Source organism: Lampetra fluviatilis, chromosome 24 (genome assembly GCF_964198595.1).
Source record: "Lampetra fluviatilis chromosome 24, kcLamFluv1.1, whole genome shotgun sequence".
In the NCBI taxonomy this organism is placed as follows: domain Eukaryota; kingdom Metazoa; phylum Chordata; class Hyperoartia; order Petromyzontiformes; family Petromyzontidae; genus Lampetra; species Lampetra fluviatilis.
Genome location: NC_136298.1, coordinates 913,675 through 932,991, shown reverse-complemented (window position 1 = coordinate 932,991; position 19,317 = coordinate 913,675). Strand labels below are relative to the sequence as shown.

The 19,317-nt window shown below is 48.9% G+C and overlaps 1 protein-coding gene across 2 annotated transcripts in view; it reads left to right on the top strand.

Moving 5' to 3' along the window:
• TIE1 (tyrosine kinase with immunoglobulin like and EGF like domains 1) overlaps window positions 1-19,317 on the top strand; it is a 58,642-nt gene that overhangs the window by 21,409 nt on the left and 17,916 nt on the right. Inside the window, exons 17-21 of one of the 2 annotated variants that reach the window (XM_078867494.1) lie at window positions 4,127-4,277; window positions 5,237-5,347; window positions 9,164-9,354; window positions 10,959-11,072; window positions 13,037-13,107. In XM_078867494.1, the coding sequence (XP_078723620.1) occupies window positions 4,127-4,277; window positions 5,237-5,347; window positions 9,164-9,354; window positions 10,959-11,072; window positions 13,037-13,107 (638 nt within the window). Of the gene's footprint in view, window positions 1-4,066; window positions 4,278-5,236; window positions 5,348-9,163; window positions 9,355-10,958; window positions 11,073-13,036; window positions 13,108-19,317 lie in introns of both variants that reach the window. The other variant, XM_078867492.1, reaches the window with a different exon arrangement.

The following is a 19,317-nucleotide window of genomic DNA, read 5'->3' as shown; positions in this document are numbered from 1 at the left end:
CTTCAGGAAGGGCATCATTTCAGCAGAATTGGTTCAATGCAAGCAAAACTTGCATTGAGCGGGGTGCCACGGTGGTGAGACTAGAATGCCCTCCGCGCCACCAGAGAGGACAAGAAGAAGGCATGTGCTCACTCGTGATTTTGCCACAAAACTCCACGGGGTTGCTACCATCCTCATTGGTTCTACACAGCTGAGTTTGACTCGCCACGGTGGTGAGATGTTAACTACCTCACCTGGTATGCAGGAGGTCGTGGGTTCAAATCCGACCCTGACGCCTGCTGTATATTTGTAGTTTGCATGCTCTCCCCGTGGTCGTGTGGATTTTTCTCCGGGTCCTCCGGTTTTTACCTCCACATCTAAAAATACGCGTTTAGAGTATTTGGCTGCTAGAAATGTCCACATGATAAGCCACTTTGTTGAGCTATAATTTGTGGCCAGGTCGCTATATAGCTCAGTGGGCCTTACCTGGTAAAATAAAAAAAATAGTTGATTGCTTCGTTTAAAACTCTGGACCAGTGTTGGCACGCAGAGTTTTGCTTGTGTTGAACTAATCCAGCTGCCAATATTCAATTCCATGTGATTGTTGGGACGTGCAAAAATACCGTACATTTTAATGTGGAGAGACATATATGGGAAGGACGAGGCGCGTTGTCTGCTCAGTTACATTGTCTCTCATTTCCTCTACAACGATTGAGCCCATCACCTCTCAGCCCGGTCGCCAACAACCGCACAAAAACCATCACCTCAAATTTGGTTCTGCGCTTAACGTGGCTCAACAAACTCGAGCTCTGAGAATTAAAATACCGCGACGAACATCACTCTCATATGGCAGAGCGCGTGAGACAGTGCTGCCCTCTCTGCTGTGTGTGGACCAGAGGTCACTTGAAGAAGAACTCTAAGAGGTAGCTCTGTGATATCCACTTATGTATACAGCCCTAAGCAGCCCTAAGCAGCCCTGAGCAGCCCTAAGCAGCCCTAAGCAGCATTTCACTCCGCCCAATGGCAATAAGGAGCATAACCCAGACTTACCGGACAGTCACTACTAATTGCTTCAAGAACAATAATCGGCAATTTTCCCAGAGCATGTATGTATGTGTGTATGTATGTTGAACTTCTTTTGCACCGTATATAGCCAACTGTGCTAATCAGAGGTGTGATTAGCATGGGTGGCTATGCTGGGGAGGGAGCGGAGGGGAGGTGGGCGGAATCTGTTGTGGCTTCCGCACCTGACGCCCGACCAGGTCGGACGAACTCTCTAATCGGAGGAACTTTCAGAATGCCAAATGGCACGGCTACGAAAAAGTTACTGAAGCCCAATTGAAGAACCTAGAGCCACAGCCGGATGACTTTGATATAAATTCATAAAAATGTTGACATCTGCTGTAAAAGGCAACATCCCGAAGGAGTATCCTCTACCGCCACGTTGCCAACCAGAACCAGAAAGAGTTCATCAGAAGCGATGACCACGATAAGGGCACCGCACTGCTCGAGTCTCTGAACTCTACACGGAAAGACGTAACCACAGTCTCGGACTTCACTCCGGCTGTAACGCCTGGCAGCTCCTCCGGAACCCTGGGGTGCCTCAAATCCAACAGAGCGCAGAGCGCCAACAACCACAGTGAACGCTGCGGCTTCTTCACGCTGCTGTCCTGCTCAAGTAAGAGGAGTGGACAAGCTCGCCACACACATGCTGCCCCGAAACAGCTCCCCATCACCTTGAGCCAATGACCGTCAGCGGCCCTCGGGGTAACAAAGCCCACCGAGGCATCGGGGATATGACGGCCTGCGTGTCCTGAGTTGCTGATAAAACCTGCAACTGTAAGACTCATGATATGTATTGACACTGGAGGAATCCGATGAGCTATAAAGCTCTTTTTCACAGATGTCCATTCGGGGCACGGGGTCAGAACGTTACAACAACAAACAGTACAAAAGTACGCCAGGAGTGCTAAATATAGGAGAGGTAAGCACATGAATGAGAAAAAAATATTCAAATAAAACTAAACCCGTTTTATTTTACTGGGTAAAGCCCACTGAGCTATTAGCTTCCTTTTCAGATGCGACCTAAGCTACAAATGATAGCTCAACGATGTGGCTTATCACGTAGACGCTTAATAGCAGCCATGGACAACAATGGCTTGCAAACCTCTTCACCGGCATATACAGGACAGGCAGAGATGAAATGGCAGCATGGAAGGAAGCCAAAGCCATCGTCCTTCTGAAACCCGGAAAGCCACAAGACTCTCATTAAAACCGGTTTGCAGCGTCAACAGAAAACCTCTCTACAAATGATAGCTCAACGATGTGGCTTATCACGTAGACGCTTAATAGCAGCCATGGACAACAATGGCTTGCAAACCTCTTCACCGGCATATACAGGACAGGCAGAGATGAAATGACAGCATGGAAGGAAGCCAAAGCCATCGTCATTCTGAAACCCGGAAAGCCACAAGACTCTCATTAAAACCGGTTTTGCAGCGTCAACAGAAAACCTCTCTGCTGCCGGTGACACCGTTTGGTGTCATGGCCTGCTGCTGAAGTTGGCCACAATCAGTAGATTGTGCAGCAGATGCCACTCCTTGACGTTCCCTTCTGTGGTAGCCCAGTGCACCTATGACCCTACACAAACATATGTAGGGTTTATCACGGATAGAAAGCCTGACCTTCAAGCCCCACATCAAATTGATCTGTGAAAAGACCAAAACAAGAATTGCTCTGCTATACAATCTTCCAGGAACAACCTCTGGGGCGCCTCAGCTGATGTGTTGGGGACTGCCGCCCTCTCACTCATCTGATCAGTAGCAGAGTCACTGCGCCCCAGCCTGGTCCGGTAGCTTGTACACAAAACTGCAAAGATCCACAATTGAATAACGCAATTATGTATTATTTCGCTAATGCTTTTCAAGACGAACGCTGGTGCACAGAGTGGAATAACACGGACGTCCAGAATAATAAACACCTCTTCGAGACCCGAACGTGGAACCCCCTGACTTTGACATTCCTCCTCTAAGACACCAGTGGAACCGTCAACCGCGTCATAACCATCTACAGGCCGATGCGCACATCTCTTTCATGAATGGAGAATTTAAGATACTCCTCAGTAGTGCGATGGTGGCCACGCGACCTGAACTATGGACTCTATGGTAAATAACTGGAGCCTGTGCTCCCTCAAGGGAGGAGTAGCAAAACTACACGAGCTCTCTCCTGAAGCCCTCTCGTGGCTATCAAATCTCATCATTGCCATTTAGCTCACAAACACATCGCCATGGTACGCAAGAACAGAGCAGAATTTGAACGTCTGTGGGCCGCTCTCTAACACTGCGGCAGATCCGAAAGGATCCTGACGCGATGCCGACAGCGCAACCTATTGGGTAGTGACCTCATCGAGACATTGGCGATATGTAAAAAGGTTTCTTGAATATATCCCTTGTGGATCTTTGGAGTGTTGTTGTCCCGTCGTGTATGCGGAGTAACGGCAAGCCTCGCGAAGCCCCAGCTTTCCACTCAGGAGATTGTCCAACCATCCAAATGTAGCAACACCCTTCTAAAGGGCTCTTCAGATGTACCGGGAGGCCGTTATGGGTAAATCTAGGCCATCATTTGAGTTATTACTGCCACGATAAATGGTTTCTCCTCACCTGATGAGGGCTATTTAAATTAACGTTGATGTATGGTTGTTTTTGCTCTCGTTTATACTCGATAGTTTTTTCGCCGATTCTATCCAGTTGTTGTTTTTCGGCGCTGGCTTCTCTTTGCATGCTTCTGTTCCGATTTCCGTTCGATCGGCTTTTTTGCCGCGGGTCGCCTTTTGCGCTCCTTTAAATTTTTCTTCGCCCTCTGTGCTTTATTTGACATCGGGGAGCACCTTTTGCGATTTCGGTGCCCACCGCCACCCCCCCCCCCCCCCAAGCTCACGAGAAGGTCGACTGCTCTCGCGAAATTAAAGTCGATCCTCGAGCCCGTCTCCCGCCGAGCCCCTCGCCCAATGACACAAAATGAACGTGAACCGTGAGACCCCCCCCCCGGTGCCACTGCCACCCCCACCCCTCCCCACCACCGTGCCCAGCGGGACGAGCCAGTCGTGCAGTTTGCGTCGGGAACGCTGACCCTGAGCCGCCGACCCAAGCCCCCCCCAGAGCCCATCAGCTACCCCGTGCTCGACTGGGACGACATCAAGTTCGAGGACATGATCGGCGAGGGCAACTTCGGGCAGGTGATCAAGGCGCTGGTGAAGAAGGACGGCACGAAGATCAACGTCGCCATCAAGATGCTCAAAGGTGGGCGGGCGAGCGAGCGGGTGGGCGGGCGGGCAGAATCGCCCACCCCGGGGCACTCTTGGGCTGTGTGAAGGATCGTTCGTTTCATGTACGATGCTGCACAACGTTGGACGATGTTGTGCCGTGCTGTACGACATTGTTCGATGTTGTACGATACTGCACGACGCTGTACGACGTTGTTATGATATTTCACGCTGATGTATGATGCTGTGCAATGTTGTGCTTTCTATGATGTAGGAAAGTGTGCGATGTACGATACTGTACGATGTTCAATATTCTACGATGTGCAGTATTGTACGATACTTTACGGTGCTGTACGATACCGTATCATGTACAGTGTACGATGTACGACACCGTGCAACGTGCCCTATTGTACGATACTGTACAATGTACAATATTATTTGATGTTGCACAATCAACGTTGCTGTACGATATTGCCCAATGTTGTACGATGTTGTACAACGCTGTCCGATGCACGATATTGTACGATACTGAATGATCTTGGAGGGTATTGTGCGATGTACGATACTGCGCAGTGTACGATGTTGTCATGTGAGGCGTTGCTCAGCCTGAGCCTGCACAGTCGTGCCGCGGTAAAGTGGTGAGATTTGCATCGCCGCAATCGTGAGGTTGCGAGTTCAAATCTTTGTCGGTTTTGTCCAATCGGATTGCCATTCATCGGCCCAATGATCCAGTAGGTTACCACATTGCGGAAAAGTCAACAGCCGCTGCCCCATCGTGGTATAGATTTATCCCCTGCCATAGGAATGTGGAATTTCCATTGTGACTCAGGCATGCGAATCAGAGGGAGAGATGACCGCAGGCCGAACCTGACGGATTACGAGATTGATCCTTCGAGCACGAATCCACGCAGCTTTCGCCTTTCCCCTTGTTCACGTTCGACAACGAACGCCGTCGGTGTTTGAATACCGCGCTTTTGACAAATGCCTCCACAACAGAATTCGCATCTGAAGATGACCACCGAGACTTCGCGGGAGAGCTCGAGGTCTTGTGCAAGCTCGGGCACCATCCCAACATCATCAACCTCATCGGTGCCTGCGAGCACAGAGGTAAAACACGCCGCTCCCTCCTGCCGGGCGTCATCTCCGCCGATCGGAGCCGGGTTCCGTCCCTCGCGATGTGGGGGGGGGGAGGGATTCGGTTTCGGACGCTTTTGGAGAGCTGCCCAATCAATCGGAGATTTAACCAAAAACAATAAATAACCACCGGCGTGTTTTTAAAGCACAGAATGTGCGCGGGCGGCCGGGCGGGCGGTTTTAGCCACGCGGCCAAAAAAGCCCCAAGTACAGCCGCCTCGGATACGCGCGCCCACTCGCAATCGCTCGCAGTAGCTCCACCCGACCAGAGCAGCGGCCACGCAGCCGCCGCTCGTGGCCGGCAGATATCGCCGGCCGCGCCCGACACCGCAGAGCGCCGCCACCGCCTCCTGCTGCTGCTGCGGCTGCGGCTGCTGCTGAGCGTGCCGCAGAACTCCCACGCACACCGTGCTGCCCATCCCGCCAGCCAGTCGCTGTGGCCAAGAACAACAACAAACAACAACGGACATCTACGGGTCTCTTAATGCCACTATTAAGATGATAAAAATAAAGACAAGGCTGTTTACTCATTACTGGCAATAATACAAGAGGTGTTAAAATGTCAATAAACCCAATGTCTATGTATGTGTTGAACTTCTTTCACACCGTACATAGCTAACCATGCTAATCGGAGGTGCGGGGGGGGGGCAATAAACTAAACACAAGAATCAGTTTCATAGAAATTATTTTTCAATCTAGATTTAGAAGTGCATTGCTCTAGTTGCTTCCTTGTATTGGAAAGAAGAACGTTCCAGACGGCCACAGATGCGCATCTGAAAACGCGCGGTGCGGTGACCATCTTCGTTGACTGGACACACATTACAAGGCATCAAGTCTGCATTCACTGCACACGCTTGTGGTAAAACATGAAAACGTGTGCTTTGGTAATGCATGCGTTGTCTTTTAAACTGAGACAGCCGGCTTCGTGGGTCTGTCTCACCGATGCTAGGGACCAAAAGAACGCCAAAAGGTGAACAGCACAAGTCATGAGTAGCTCGGGTTTAAGTAGTTTCATCTTCGGGAACCGTTTTGCTACCACAATTAATTAGATGTGTTTGCATGTTTTGACCACAAATATGTGTGGTTAATGCAGAATGTGACGCATTGCAATAATAGGTGGCGTGTCTGCTTGTTTTGACATCTTAACACCTCCTCTTGCGTTATTGCCGGGAAGGGAAAAACATTTTCTTCTTTTTCAGATTTTTTTTTTTACAAAAATGACAACCGCAACAACAACGTCGTCGTGTTATCAGCATCGCTCGCTATCCCTTTGCCTTACCCCCCGCCCCGTAAACACCACAGCGGCTCTCGACTCGGTGCGGTTACACTTATCCGGTCCCAAACTCACAACAACAAACTCGCAACAACAAACTCACAACAACAAACTCGCAACAACGCGACCTGAGCAAGCGCCTCCCTCTCGCTCAGACACGGGAGGCCGCTGCTCCAACACGGAACGATGTCTCCCACGCGCGCGCACGGACGCACACAGACACGGACGCACACAGACACGGACACACACAGCTCACGACGACGGCTACGCCGCCAGTCTCGGCCCTAGGCCTCGGCAAGGGAGGGAATTTACCCTTTTTATCGGGTAAAAGGGTAAAGGTAAAGGGTAAAGGTGTTGACATGCCAAGGGGTAAGGTAAAGGGTAGGGTAAAGGTAGCTCGGAAGAATTATCCGGTAGGGTAAAGTTAGCGCGAAGTATTACCCGGTAAATACGGTACCTTGTTTACCGCTATAAACTCCGTGGTGCAGTCCGTGGCCTCCATTTAATCAGTAATATTTAAAAAAAACTTTTAAAAAACACGCTATTATTAAATGTACTAGTAATGGCAGAACTCCACGACTCCAGGAATCGGCCCTGAAGCTTGCCATAATGTAAGGGACCGTGGCCAATTACAGCCAACGTGAGTTGAGCGTGGACAATTAGACCCAAGCCGAAACATAACATATAAAAAATAATATATATTTTTATGATAGAATATATTGTCATCAGTATGACATAAGTATACCAAGTTTGCAGTCGATACCACATTAGGAAGTGGGTTAAAATTTAGTTACAAGATTTGAGGATACAACAACGATGACAACAACAATGACAAAAACGACAAGCGTGTAAAACTGGAATCATCGAGAGTATTCTATATGAATAAAGCGCTCTACCCAGCATTTACCGTTATAAACCTTGTTCATGTGTAGTGCCCTAGTAATTACCATGTAATCGGGTAATTTGTATGGGGTAAGGGTAAAAGGTAGGGTAAAGGTAGGCTCGTTGCTTTTTACCTTACCTGCTAAAGGGTAAAAGGTAGGGTAGAGTGATTGTATTGTGGTAAGGTAAAAGGTAGGGTAAAGGTAAGCTCGTTGTTTTAACTTTTTAACTTTTACCTTACCTTGCCGAGGCCAAGTCGGCCCATTGAAGCCTCCTGGTTTAGAACTCGCATAGCGTGAGCAGCTGTCGCGGAGCGAGTGGCATCGTGCTACTTGGGGAACGCTACGTGTAGTAGCTATGTAGTAGCCGTGTAGTAGCTTCTACACGTGTAGTAGCTACGGGCCCCGCACTTTCAAGGGCCCCGCGCTAAATTATTTCAAGCTATCAATGCCGGTTCAGTGATTCTGCACTTCAACTTTTATGAACGACTGGGTGTTTAAGGTTAGCGATTTCTCGCATTATCTGGCCGTATAACAAATGAAAAAATACAATTACTTTACTATGAAACACGGTAGAACCAACACCTCTGCCGTGGCTGATCATTGTTTTAGCGCTGTGGGCACACATTAAATTGATTTCTCCAAGGCGAAGGTACTATGCAAACCCACTGGCTATCAACAAAGATTTGTTCATGAAGCTATCCAGATATATAAACACAGACACAATTTCAACCGAGAAGATGGGTACTAACTGAGCAATCATTGTAAGGACGTTATTTTTGGTCATAACTGGCTGTGATGCTTCCATCCTACCTGCCGATGTTAGCAGTTATTTCCGACTCTCTGAGTTACATTACCTTGTTAAATGTCGTTACATTAACAGGCTAAATGTCTCACTAACATTGCAGCCGCTCCCTTTTACTCGATGCGGCGGTGGCACTCGTTGTTTAATATGCTGAATGTCTCTCATTAACACAGCCGCTGCTGCGGGAGCCGTCTCACATTGACATGTTCATCTCTAATCTCGAGCAATACAATGGCTTCTTCAGCACCGTAGCCGTGGGGTTACATTAACAGATTGACATGCTAATCTCTAGCAATACAATGGCCGAGGTATAGCTAGCTCTGCGATCCTACATTTACTTGCAAATTCCATCTCTAGCCCCGCCCACTTACCCTTGGGTTGTTCCCATCTCAAACCGATATAACCTTTGGCCGCAGTAGCTCTCTCACTACATTTATTCCTGCCTCAGCATTCCACCTGCTGTATTTTTTCACCTGAAGACGATTGCTTGTTTTGCGATCGAAACGTGATTTTTTATTTAATTTAATTATTTTTCTATCTACATGACTTTACCGAAAGACCCAAAGAGTATTTACTATGCAAGTTAAAATTTTGTGTTTTAATATTTGTGTGTTTTTTTTATTTAGGGCCGCTATGTAACATATGCTACAGGCCCGCACTAGCTTAATCGGGCACTGGTTGTATGTATGCATGTTGAATTTCTTTCACGCCGTACGTAGCCAACCGCGCTAATCAGAATCGCGATTAGCACGCTGTGGAGGGGGAGCGGAGGGGACGTGGGCGGAATCTTCGTGGCTCCAGCATCTGATCCCCCGGACCGGTCGGCGCAGGGTACCTGTACATCGCGATAGAGTTTGCGGCGTTCGGGAACCTGCTGGACTTCCTGCGCAAGAGCAGGGTGCTGGAGACGGACCCGGCGTTCGCCAAGGAGCACGGCACGGCCTCCACGCTCTCCTCGCAGCAGCTGCTGCAGTTCGCGGCAGACGTGGCCAAGGGCATGCAGTACCTGAGCGAGAAGCAGGTCCGGTGTGTGTCTGGTGTGTGTCCAGTGTGTGTGTGTTCAAGGCTACATGGGGGGGGGGGATCTGTCTTGGTGTCAGGTGTGTGTGTGAGGTGCCGCAGTGGCGAGATGTGAACTCCCTCGCCTGGTATGCAGGACGTCGTGGATTCCATTCTGACCCTGACGCCTGCTGTATATTTGGAGTTTGCGTGTCTCTCTCCCACTGGTCGCGTGGATTTTTCTCCGGGTCCTCCGCTTTTTCCCTCCATATTTAGGATCATGCGTTTAGAGTATTTGGTTTCTATGAATTTCCACATGAAAAGCCACTTCGTTGAGCTATCATTTGTGGCCGTGTCGCTTATGAAAAAGGGCTATATAGCTCAGTGGGCATTACCACGTAAAAGATAAATAGTTTAATTTTTAGAGGTGCGTGTGAGGAGCGGTGTGGAGCAGCGGTTAACGCGCTGCATTACGAATCTGGTGACCCAAGTTCAATTCCTGCTCACGACCAATACGGGTCCCAGGCCTTCCCCTTGTTCGACTCGGCCTTTATATGAGTAGAGTAGCACCCCTCTTTACGACCACCCCTGTTAACGACTAATCGCTTAGAGCCCAATGTGTTCGCTTACTGACCATTGTTAACGACGGGCTATTGTAGGTACAGTTAATATTAATTAACTCGCCTTTTTGCCCGTCCAAGCACGGGTGTATATTGCAGTAAATATGAAATATTCAATAGAAAAATTGTTCAGCTCATGATTATTAATGAGGGGGGGGGGGTTGCCCCATGTGGAGTGACGTCACCCGCTCATGATTATTAATTAGCGGAGGGGTGCGGCATGTGGAGTGCGCGACCTTCTTGTGCGTTAGTGTAAATTTCCACGCGGGCATGAATATTAATGAAGGGGGGGGGCTCTTTTGCAGTGACGTCACACACGGATGTAGCACTGTGCTGCATAGATTTATTTTTTACCGTCACTTTCTGTAAAGAAACGTCATATTTGAAGCGACTTTGCTTAATAAATTATTTAATTCAGCTCGACCTTCTGCGTTAGTGTAAAAATCCACCCACTCATGAATATTAATGAGGGGGGTGGGCCTCATGTGGAGTGACGTCACGCAGGGGGGTGGGCCTCATGTGGAGTGTTGTCACGCACAAGACGGACAGACATTTCTGAATGATTATAGTAGGTAATGCATTGATTAAACATGTTTCTTTTAATATTACGTATTTATAATGTTGTTAGTATCGTTATGTATTAATATCCATTGTTTAAATATTAGAAAGTACGTTTTTTTGGTGAAAAAGGGTAACTTTCGATGCTATCGGAACGAATTAAGTCTTAAAAATGTATCTCCTATACTCGCTTAACGACCAAATCACTTATCGACCGGTTTCGTGGAACCAATTACTGTCGTTAACAGGGGGTTCTACTGTTCCTGGTATGGTGTGCAAACATCGGCACTGGGGAGAAAAAGACGGCCGGGAAAGTGGTGCTGTGGCCACCCACCCCACCTTGTGCGCCGTATCAGCGTTCGTAGGCGTCTTGCTGACAGCGCTAGCCCCCGAAGAGTGTTAAAGGCTGACACAGGAGCGGGCATCTTTTTCTCTTTGTCGTTACCAGTTTATTCACCGAGACCTGGCCGCTCGCAACATCCTGGTGGCGGAAAACTACGTGGCGAAGATCGCCGACTTCGGGCTGTCGCGCGGCGAGGAGGTCTACGTGAAAAAGACCATGGTGGGTACAAACGGAAAGAAATCGGAGCAAAATACCAACAACTACCCGATCTACGGAAAGGATCCAATAGTGCTCGCACACACATACGTACTCAAAGCAATGATTCAACGAAGTGCATTTTCTTGCTGTCGCAAAAGTTTGTTCGAGACAAATTACTGTGCGAAAGCGTTCGCGGTTACGCCGGCTGGAGAAAAGGTCAAACTGGATGTCAGGCGGCGCGCTCGCGGCTCGCGAGAAGACGTCGCAGAGGAAGTACCTCCGTGATCCCTTCCGGCGACCTCTCGCCCACACACGAGGGGGCTGCATTGTCCCGCGTGCCCTGCTGCAGGAAAATGTCCATCCCGTGACAATGAAGATGACTTTTTTTTATTCTCAGAGCTGTGGCATTTCACAAAATCAAGTGAGAAGCTTGATGGTCGCGCTTGTTTGCGTGCCTTCGTTTGTGGCTGGGCACTTGAGAAGCTGGCTTCACGGCGAGCGGCTCCAGCACGGATTCAAACCGGGACATCCACAGCTCTCGTGTTACAGCTTCCAAATTGGCCGAGTTTCCCGGGCTATCCGACGCGAGCGGTCGTCCATGTGAAAAAAAATGACTAAAAATCACGGTCAAGAACGTCTTCTTGGTCTGCCAGTGACATCACCGTGACATCATCATCCTCGCTACCATAACTTTTACTAAATTGTCTGGTGATGTTGCTACTGTCTTGGCAGTGGTGTACAAGCGCAAACAACAACTCAACATGCTCCATGTCAATAATAACACTGTGCGTTGCCTTTAAAAATAACTTTTTATAATACGCGACGTTTCAAACAATGGCCTTTATCGAAGATAAACGATTCATTCATGATTCAATGTTGATTCATGTGCTCTGAAGAAGGCTTGTTGCCCGAAACATCTATGTATTCTCTTTGCAAGGCCGTGGACGGCGTTAGTGTTGACACAAAATGTGCTGAGTTGCGATGACATTCAATGTCAGAGCAGCGATGTCACCACAGTGCTGTCATGCTGTGTGTTTAAAAGTCTTCGTGTTCAATCACTATCGAGGCTTCACACTCTGAACGCACAACTCCGAGTGTGCATCCTACAAGATGAGAGCCATCTACTTTGGGTTGCGTCCTCCCATACCCACAGATGCAAACGATCGTTGTAGCAATAATCTATTCTTTTATTTAGTGTCTGAGTAGGTAAATCATTCGCAGACTGAATCCGACACCAAATCCCCTGGGTCCCTGTTCTGGTGAACCTTCTGCCACAAAATATAGCGCAAACTGCAAAGGAGTTTTTACATTTTCTGGCCAACAATAGCCACATATCCACCCATCAACCTAGACCTCAACAATGCTCCTCGCCGCTGACTCAAGTCTCAATCCCTCTTCTGGGATGGCGCCACTACTGCTGCTGCTGTCACAGTCCTAGAATCTCACCCCCAGATCGGGAGGAACGCTGCTGGCGAACAGAGTGGAACAATGTGGACGTCCAGAATACTAAACACCTCCTCGTTCAAAACCCAAGCATCATCCCACCTCCTAGCTATGGGATTTTTTCAAGAGGACACTGGTGGTGTGACCATCAATTGCATCACAACATCTACAGGCCGATGTAGCACATCTCCTTCATAAATGGAAAATTGAAGACAATCCACAGCAGATCAATCGTTGGCCCTATCGTTGCGGCTAGCAGACCTCAACGTTGCCATTTTGAGATACTGAGCATCTTTGCTGCCGTCACAACAGAATCAGGAGACTCTGGGCAGGATTCCCACAAACAGGACAGAGACAAGTGAAGGTCCCGCAACGACGTGACGTGATGGTGGTACCGTGTGTGGGGTCTGGTGGTGGTTGCCATTTGTTGTGTGGTGGGCGCTCCTCTGCTGTGGCGGTACGTTGGCACCGGGCGCGATGGCATCGGCTCGCTCGCTCACTCACTCCCTCCTCTTCTGTGTCTCTCTCCTCCTTCTCGCCAGGGGCGGCTGCCCGTGCGATGGATGGCCATCGAGTCGCTGAACTACAGCGTGTATACGTCCAAAAGCGACGTGTGAGTGGCACACCAGCACACATCGGCACGCGCCGGCGCATGCCAGCACACACAAAAATAGGTGGCCACTTTTTTTCTACTGTAAACCAAACCCATACGTACTTCTCAGTCAGCACTGGGCCTATTGTCAAAACAGTGCAGTCTCCTGCAGTGAAGTTGAACACAGCAACGCCGGTACGAGATCTCGGCACAAATCAATTCCTGCCACCCACACACAGGTGGCCAACTCCCAGACTGTTGGCAACCCCACACACGCGTGGCCAATACGTAGTGAGACGTGCACAAACATTTAACATCTATAACTTATACAGCACTACGCGTTTACGGGATGAATATCGCACACAGTCAACGCACACGAAAGTTGTTCTGTCTGTATCGGTTACCAATGTCGCGTAAGCACGTTTTGTCTGCGGATTCAAATGTTTGGCACTTCACCCAACGTCGTCGTTAAAATCTAAAAAAACTGTAGGACGCCAGCGCTGTTCATCAAACACGCTCCATGCGCCTTGACGGCCACGGGGAGTTTCGCAACAATGGCATGTGGTGATCCACCAACCCTCACTGCCTCCCCACAGCGCTGGCTTACAGGCCTCGTGCATAGCTGTGAAGAAGAGGCATTGCCTGAAACGTCGCCTATGATATATTTCTAATTTCGGCCCATGCGCACGCAGGTGTCATTGTTATTGGCGTACGTGATGAGTGTGTTATTGTTGGCTGAGCTTGTGCGCACCACTGAAAACGCGTCAGCAGCATCACCGACATGCGTTATTCAACGTTCAGGCTGCTCCAGATCACAGCGTACACAGCCGACCACTTCCCCATGACCTTGCAGGCCCCTCGGGTCCACGGAGCACGTGTTCCATTCTCGGTTGGAGGGGTTGACTCAACCCATCATCCCTCCTCACGGGGTCAATAGAATGAGTACCAATTTGTGGCGGAAGTCATCGGCGGTTGTCTTTATGTATAGACCGGGATCCCCACCACAGGAATGTGGAATTTCCACCACTGGCTCAGGGGCTGTTAAACGGGAGTTGAGCACCGATGCCTCAACGCTCGTTTGAACAGCAAATCACTCTGACTTCAGAGAGAAGGGAGGGGGTAGCGGCATAGGGGAGGCTGTGGGACTTCGTCTCTTCACAGAGGTCCGGAGCCCGGGCTCGGACAGCCAGGGAACGCGTCTCGGCCGTGTGCTCGATGGCCGAGCGGGAAGGTTGATCCCACGCGACGGCTTTGGACTCCGGAGGCCGACCGTAGCTCACAGCAGAAGGCCTGGGGTAACTGGAACAAAGAGGAGGCCCGGTTTGCGGTACAGGGTGCCACGGTGGCGAGATGTTAACTTCCTCGTCTGGTATACAGGAGGTCGTGGGTTCGATCCTGATGCCTGTATATTTGGAGTTTGCATGTTCTCTCTCTTCCCGTGGTAACGTGGATTTTTCGCAGGTTCCTCTAGTTTTTCCCTCCACATTTCGAATCAAAGTGTAATTACAGAGTATTTGGCTGCTATAAATTTCCAAATGATAAGCCACTTCGTGGAGCTATCATTTGTGATGGCCAGGTCGCTTCCAAAAAGAGCCATATAGCTCAGTGGTACCTTACCTGGTAAAATAAAAAAAATAGTTAAATAGAGCGTTTCGGAGGTGGCGGTGGGGACCTTCCGCACGAGTCGGTGCTGTGGACCAGCGGGGAGCTCGTTCTGCCGCTGGTTTCCTAGAGGATTTGCGGTTTGAATGCAGTGGGCCTCGTTGATAACCGTGCCATACCACGTGCCGCCTGTTTTGCTCAAACAGCCGATACCGCGACGTTATTTGAAGGAGAATAGTGAGCCATTGCGCTCCGGCGTCGTGGTCTCAAATTGGCCACATTTAGTAAAATCATTGACTCTGGAATCACGCGGAGCAGCGATCGCCGCCGCCCTTTCCATACTGCGAAAGAGCAGGACCCTCGCGAGAGAGCGTCTTGAGACTCGGCGAGGCTTTGCCGGGTAAACAAATTGGCAAACGCCAGGGCGTGAAGACGCCGCGACGTTGATCGCATCCGTGCGGCTGGGATGAGCGCGGGGGCGGTGGGTGGTGGGCGCTGCGGCTCGTTCCCACACGCCCCCCACGTCCCGCCGCCACCACGACCCACAATCCACCTTCCCACGCACGGCGGCCGCAAGTGCGGGCTTATCTCTCTCCCGAAACGCTTCCACGCGGCCGCTGGGGTCCAGCGGGGGACGGTGCTATCGGGGGCCGCAATGCGGTGCCCTCCCTGCTCATCGCGCCGCTACCACGCGCCCACCCCGCCCCCTCCCCCCATGCCCCCACACAACCACGGCCCAGCCTGCTGAGTCGCCGCAGGCCGAGGCCACGGATGATCTGCTAATTAGGCTCCTAACTGCCTCTGACGGCGGCGGTAACCGTAAAGATCACGCGAGAACGTGGCCCTCTGCTTCACTCACAGTGGACGTCAAAGATCCCGCGAAGTAATTCGAAGAAGAGTGGCAGGCGTCACTCACAATTTGTCCAAAAAAATTATCCACCGCAGATTAATCAATTGGGATAGACGACAGCAGCAATCGTCGCCCCCCCTCCCCCCTTAAGCAGGACCCTCCTGAAGAAGAGTCTTGAGGCTCCCCGGTGTAAACAAGCGTAATGACAAGAGCAATAATGCGCCTGGTGTCTGTGAAGGAGGGGATGATGCCAAGTGACTAGGAGATGTTAACTACCTCGCTTGGATGTATACAGGAGGTCGTGGGTTCGATGCCGACCCTGACACCTATATATTTGGAGCTTGCATGTTCTCCCAGTGGTCACATCGATCCTCCGGTATTGCTGCTAGACATTCAAACCGTATGGCTGGACCCTGGGGTCCCATAAGCCCCCGGCTCTTGCGTAAACATTATATTATAATGTAAACATTATATTATAATGTAAACAAACACTTTGCTCTTTTTCACCAATGGGTTTGAAGGATGGTTGCAAGTGTTGTCTTGTTAAACTATGCCTTTAAAACTGAAAACTGCTTACCTGTAGTACCTATATTTAAATGCACTATCGAAAAAAATAATGTACAGCCCTCTGTCAATCATCGTGTTTCTCAGTGTGGATTTGTGAACACACTTTGTAAACAGTAAAATAGTACGCGTTTTTAATGCGCTGTTCATATTGTAACAAGCGTTTATACCAATGTTACTCTACAGCAGGGGTCTCAAACTCAAATTACATGGGGGCCGCTGGAGGCAGTATCAGGGTGAGGCTGGGCCGCATCAGGTATTCCACAAAAAAAACTTTGCTAAAAAAATCCAAACTTCTCAAATGTCATTACTAACAGTTATTTTACTTCAATGGGTTCTTCTGAACATGAATAGAATATTGAAGAACATGAACGGTTCTTCTGAACATGGCTTCTCTTGCCTACTTCCTCTCACATAGCTGAGCCACATTGGGCTTGAGGGAGGAAGCAGTTGAGACCCTCAGTATGGCTTGAAGATGATCATCAGTAAGTCTGGACCTGTACTTGGACTTATTGAAGTTCAAGGTGGAGAAGAGCTTTTCACACAAATATGTGCTCCCAAAAAGGCGCATGGTCCGCTTGAACATTCGGGAAAGCTCAGGGAAGCTGGGGTTCAATTCTCGCAAAAATTGCCCAAGCTTGTCTTCTTTTCCACTCACCTCCCTAAACTTGGCTTTGAGGTCAGAGTTGCACTGCAGGTCAATGAGCTCCATTTGAAGCACAGGAGGGGCATCTTGCACATCAAAGGAGAAGGGATCCGCAAAAATTTGAAAAGTGGCTCTGTGCGTTTTGAAGTCTGCAAATCTGTGATCAAATTCCTCCTGTAGCCTCAAAATGGCATCAACATACTTCTCACCACTGAATGGTGTGCCTGCATTCAGGAGTGCCTTGCATGCTGGGAAATGGCAAAGGTTTGTCTGAGAGAGCTGGGCTTTCCATAACACAAGTTTTGTGGAGAATGCTCTCACGTTGTCATAGGCAGCACTGACGAGCTGCCCCTGGCCTTGTAACTTCTTGTTCAGTACATTCAGCTCATGCGTGATGTCAACAAGAAAAGCTAAGTCCATGAGCCATTTGGGATCACTTAGCACAGGAACAGCCACCCCATCCTTCTCCATGAAGGTTTTCACTTCTGCTCTCAATTCAAAAAATCTCTTCAAGACGTTTCCCCTGCTGAGCCAACGTACCTCGGTGAAGTAGAGCACATCCTCATATTCTGACTCCATTTCCTCTAAAAAAGTACGGAACATCCGGTGCTTTAAGCCCCTGGATCTGATTTGGTTGATGCATTTCACAACAACAGACATCACATTGTCAAACTTCAGGCATTTGCTGCAAAGGGCCTGCTGATGGATGATGCAGTGCAGAGCAATGGCCTCCTCCACACCCTCCTCTTCTAGTTTTCTTTGAACAAGTGCCACCAGTCTATTTTTCCTCCCTGTCATTGATGGCACTCCGTCGGTTGTTATTCCAACAAACTTCTTCCATGGCAAACCGGCATTCACAATGGCATCACACAGCTGGCAAAATATCTCCTGAGCGGTGGTGTGGCCATGCATTGGAATTACTGTGATCAACTCCTCCATCACTTCAAAATTGTCATCAACACCACGGACATATATTGTGAGCTGAGCAGTGTCAGTGATGTCTGAACTCTCGTCAAGAGCGACTGAGTATGCATTGAAAAATTTGGCTTTCTCACGCAGTTGATCATAAATGTCACTTGACAGGTCAGAAATGCGCTCTGCCACGGTGTTAGCAGAAAGGCTGATGTTGCTAAACTGACCTTTCTTTTCTGGACAGACTATACTTGCAGCCTGTAAGATGCACTTTTTGATAAACTCGCCTTCTGTGAATGGCTTTCCTGCCTTAGCAATCATCTCACTAACCACGTAGCTTACTTCGACTGCTGCATTATTCTCTTTGGTTGCTTTCTTGAAGACATTTTATTGCCTCAGTAGACATGTTTTAAGATTGGTAACCCGGTTGGCTCTCTCATCTCCCTGGTATTTTGCATACTCCTCAGCATGTCTAGTTGAGTAATGACGTTTGAGGTTGTATTCCTTGTGCACCGCAACTTTTTCTGTACAAATAAGACACGTCGGGGTGCTCATGTGCTCAACAAAGAAATATTGCATCTCCCACTTTTCCTGAAATTGTCTGTGCTCGTCACCAACCTTTCTCTTCACTGCAGGCTTTGAAAAAGACATGATTGGGGCTTTGTGACAAGATATATATTCATTCCACTTGCTGTCGCTCACGCAATGAAGTTTAAGTCAAGTGTTTAGCCAACCAGCGACGCACGGAGATGTAATTTCCGCAAATGCACGTCATTTCCGCTTTTTCCGGTCACAACAGGTGCGTAGATTATGGGGCGGGGGGGGGGTAATGCGTTCCCATCAGATTTCGTCCCCACACCCCAGTCACAGGCAGACACAGCTGTAGCGGCTGCTACTATACACGCTTCTCTGTTCAAAGCACGGGGATCTGAGCCGGGATGAGCTGTGGATCTGCGCTTTGACGCGCTCAGGTGCGCGCACAGTGGAGAGCCGAAAGAGGGAGAGGAGAGGACTATATGAGGCAGCGTCATTGTGTGACCACGGGGTTCAAATGCTGCTGGCCACTGTCGGGGCTTTCGCTGCCTTCAGTCACATCATCACATTTTTCTATACATTTTTGTGCTTACTTTGTGCCGGCGTGTTGGCTTGCCTGCGTTCCGGGACTTATTTGAGCAGATCCGGTACTCGTATCGAAAAAAATATGAATATTAAAAAAAGTTTTTAAAGAAATGATTGAAATAAAATATAACAATATAATGTAATCACTAGAAAATTACGGAGCCCCTGTTGACATCGGTGGATGAATTACTAATTTGTGGCCACGCAATAACAAGATAATCTAATAAGTTATATATAAAGCTTTCTTAACAACAGCATCACAATTTCATAAAATAATAACAAATGCAAACTTCTAAGATGAACCAAAATAATTATGCACATCGTCATGTACAGACTGTGGCTCGGTGCGTAAATGTCACCACCAGAGGATGAGGGAATTTAAATCATTAAAATTCATCCACACATCAGGTGTAAATAATAATGTAAAACAGCCCAGACTGTAAAATGTAGATATTAGCTCAATGACGTGTTATAAACTGCTGCAGTTTAGAATAATCCGTCTGCGTAAAGAAGCTCCCAAAACCTCACAGTGCAGCGT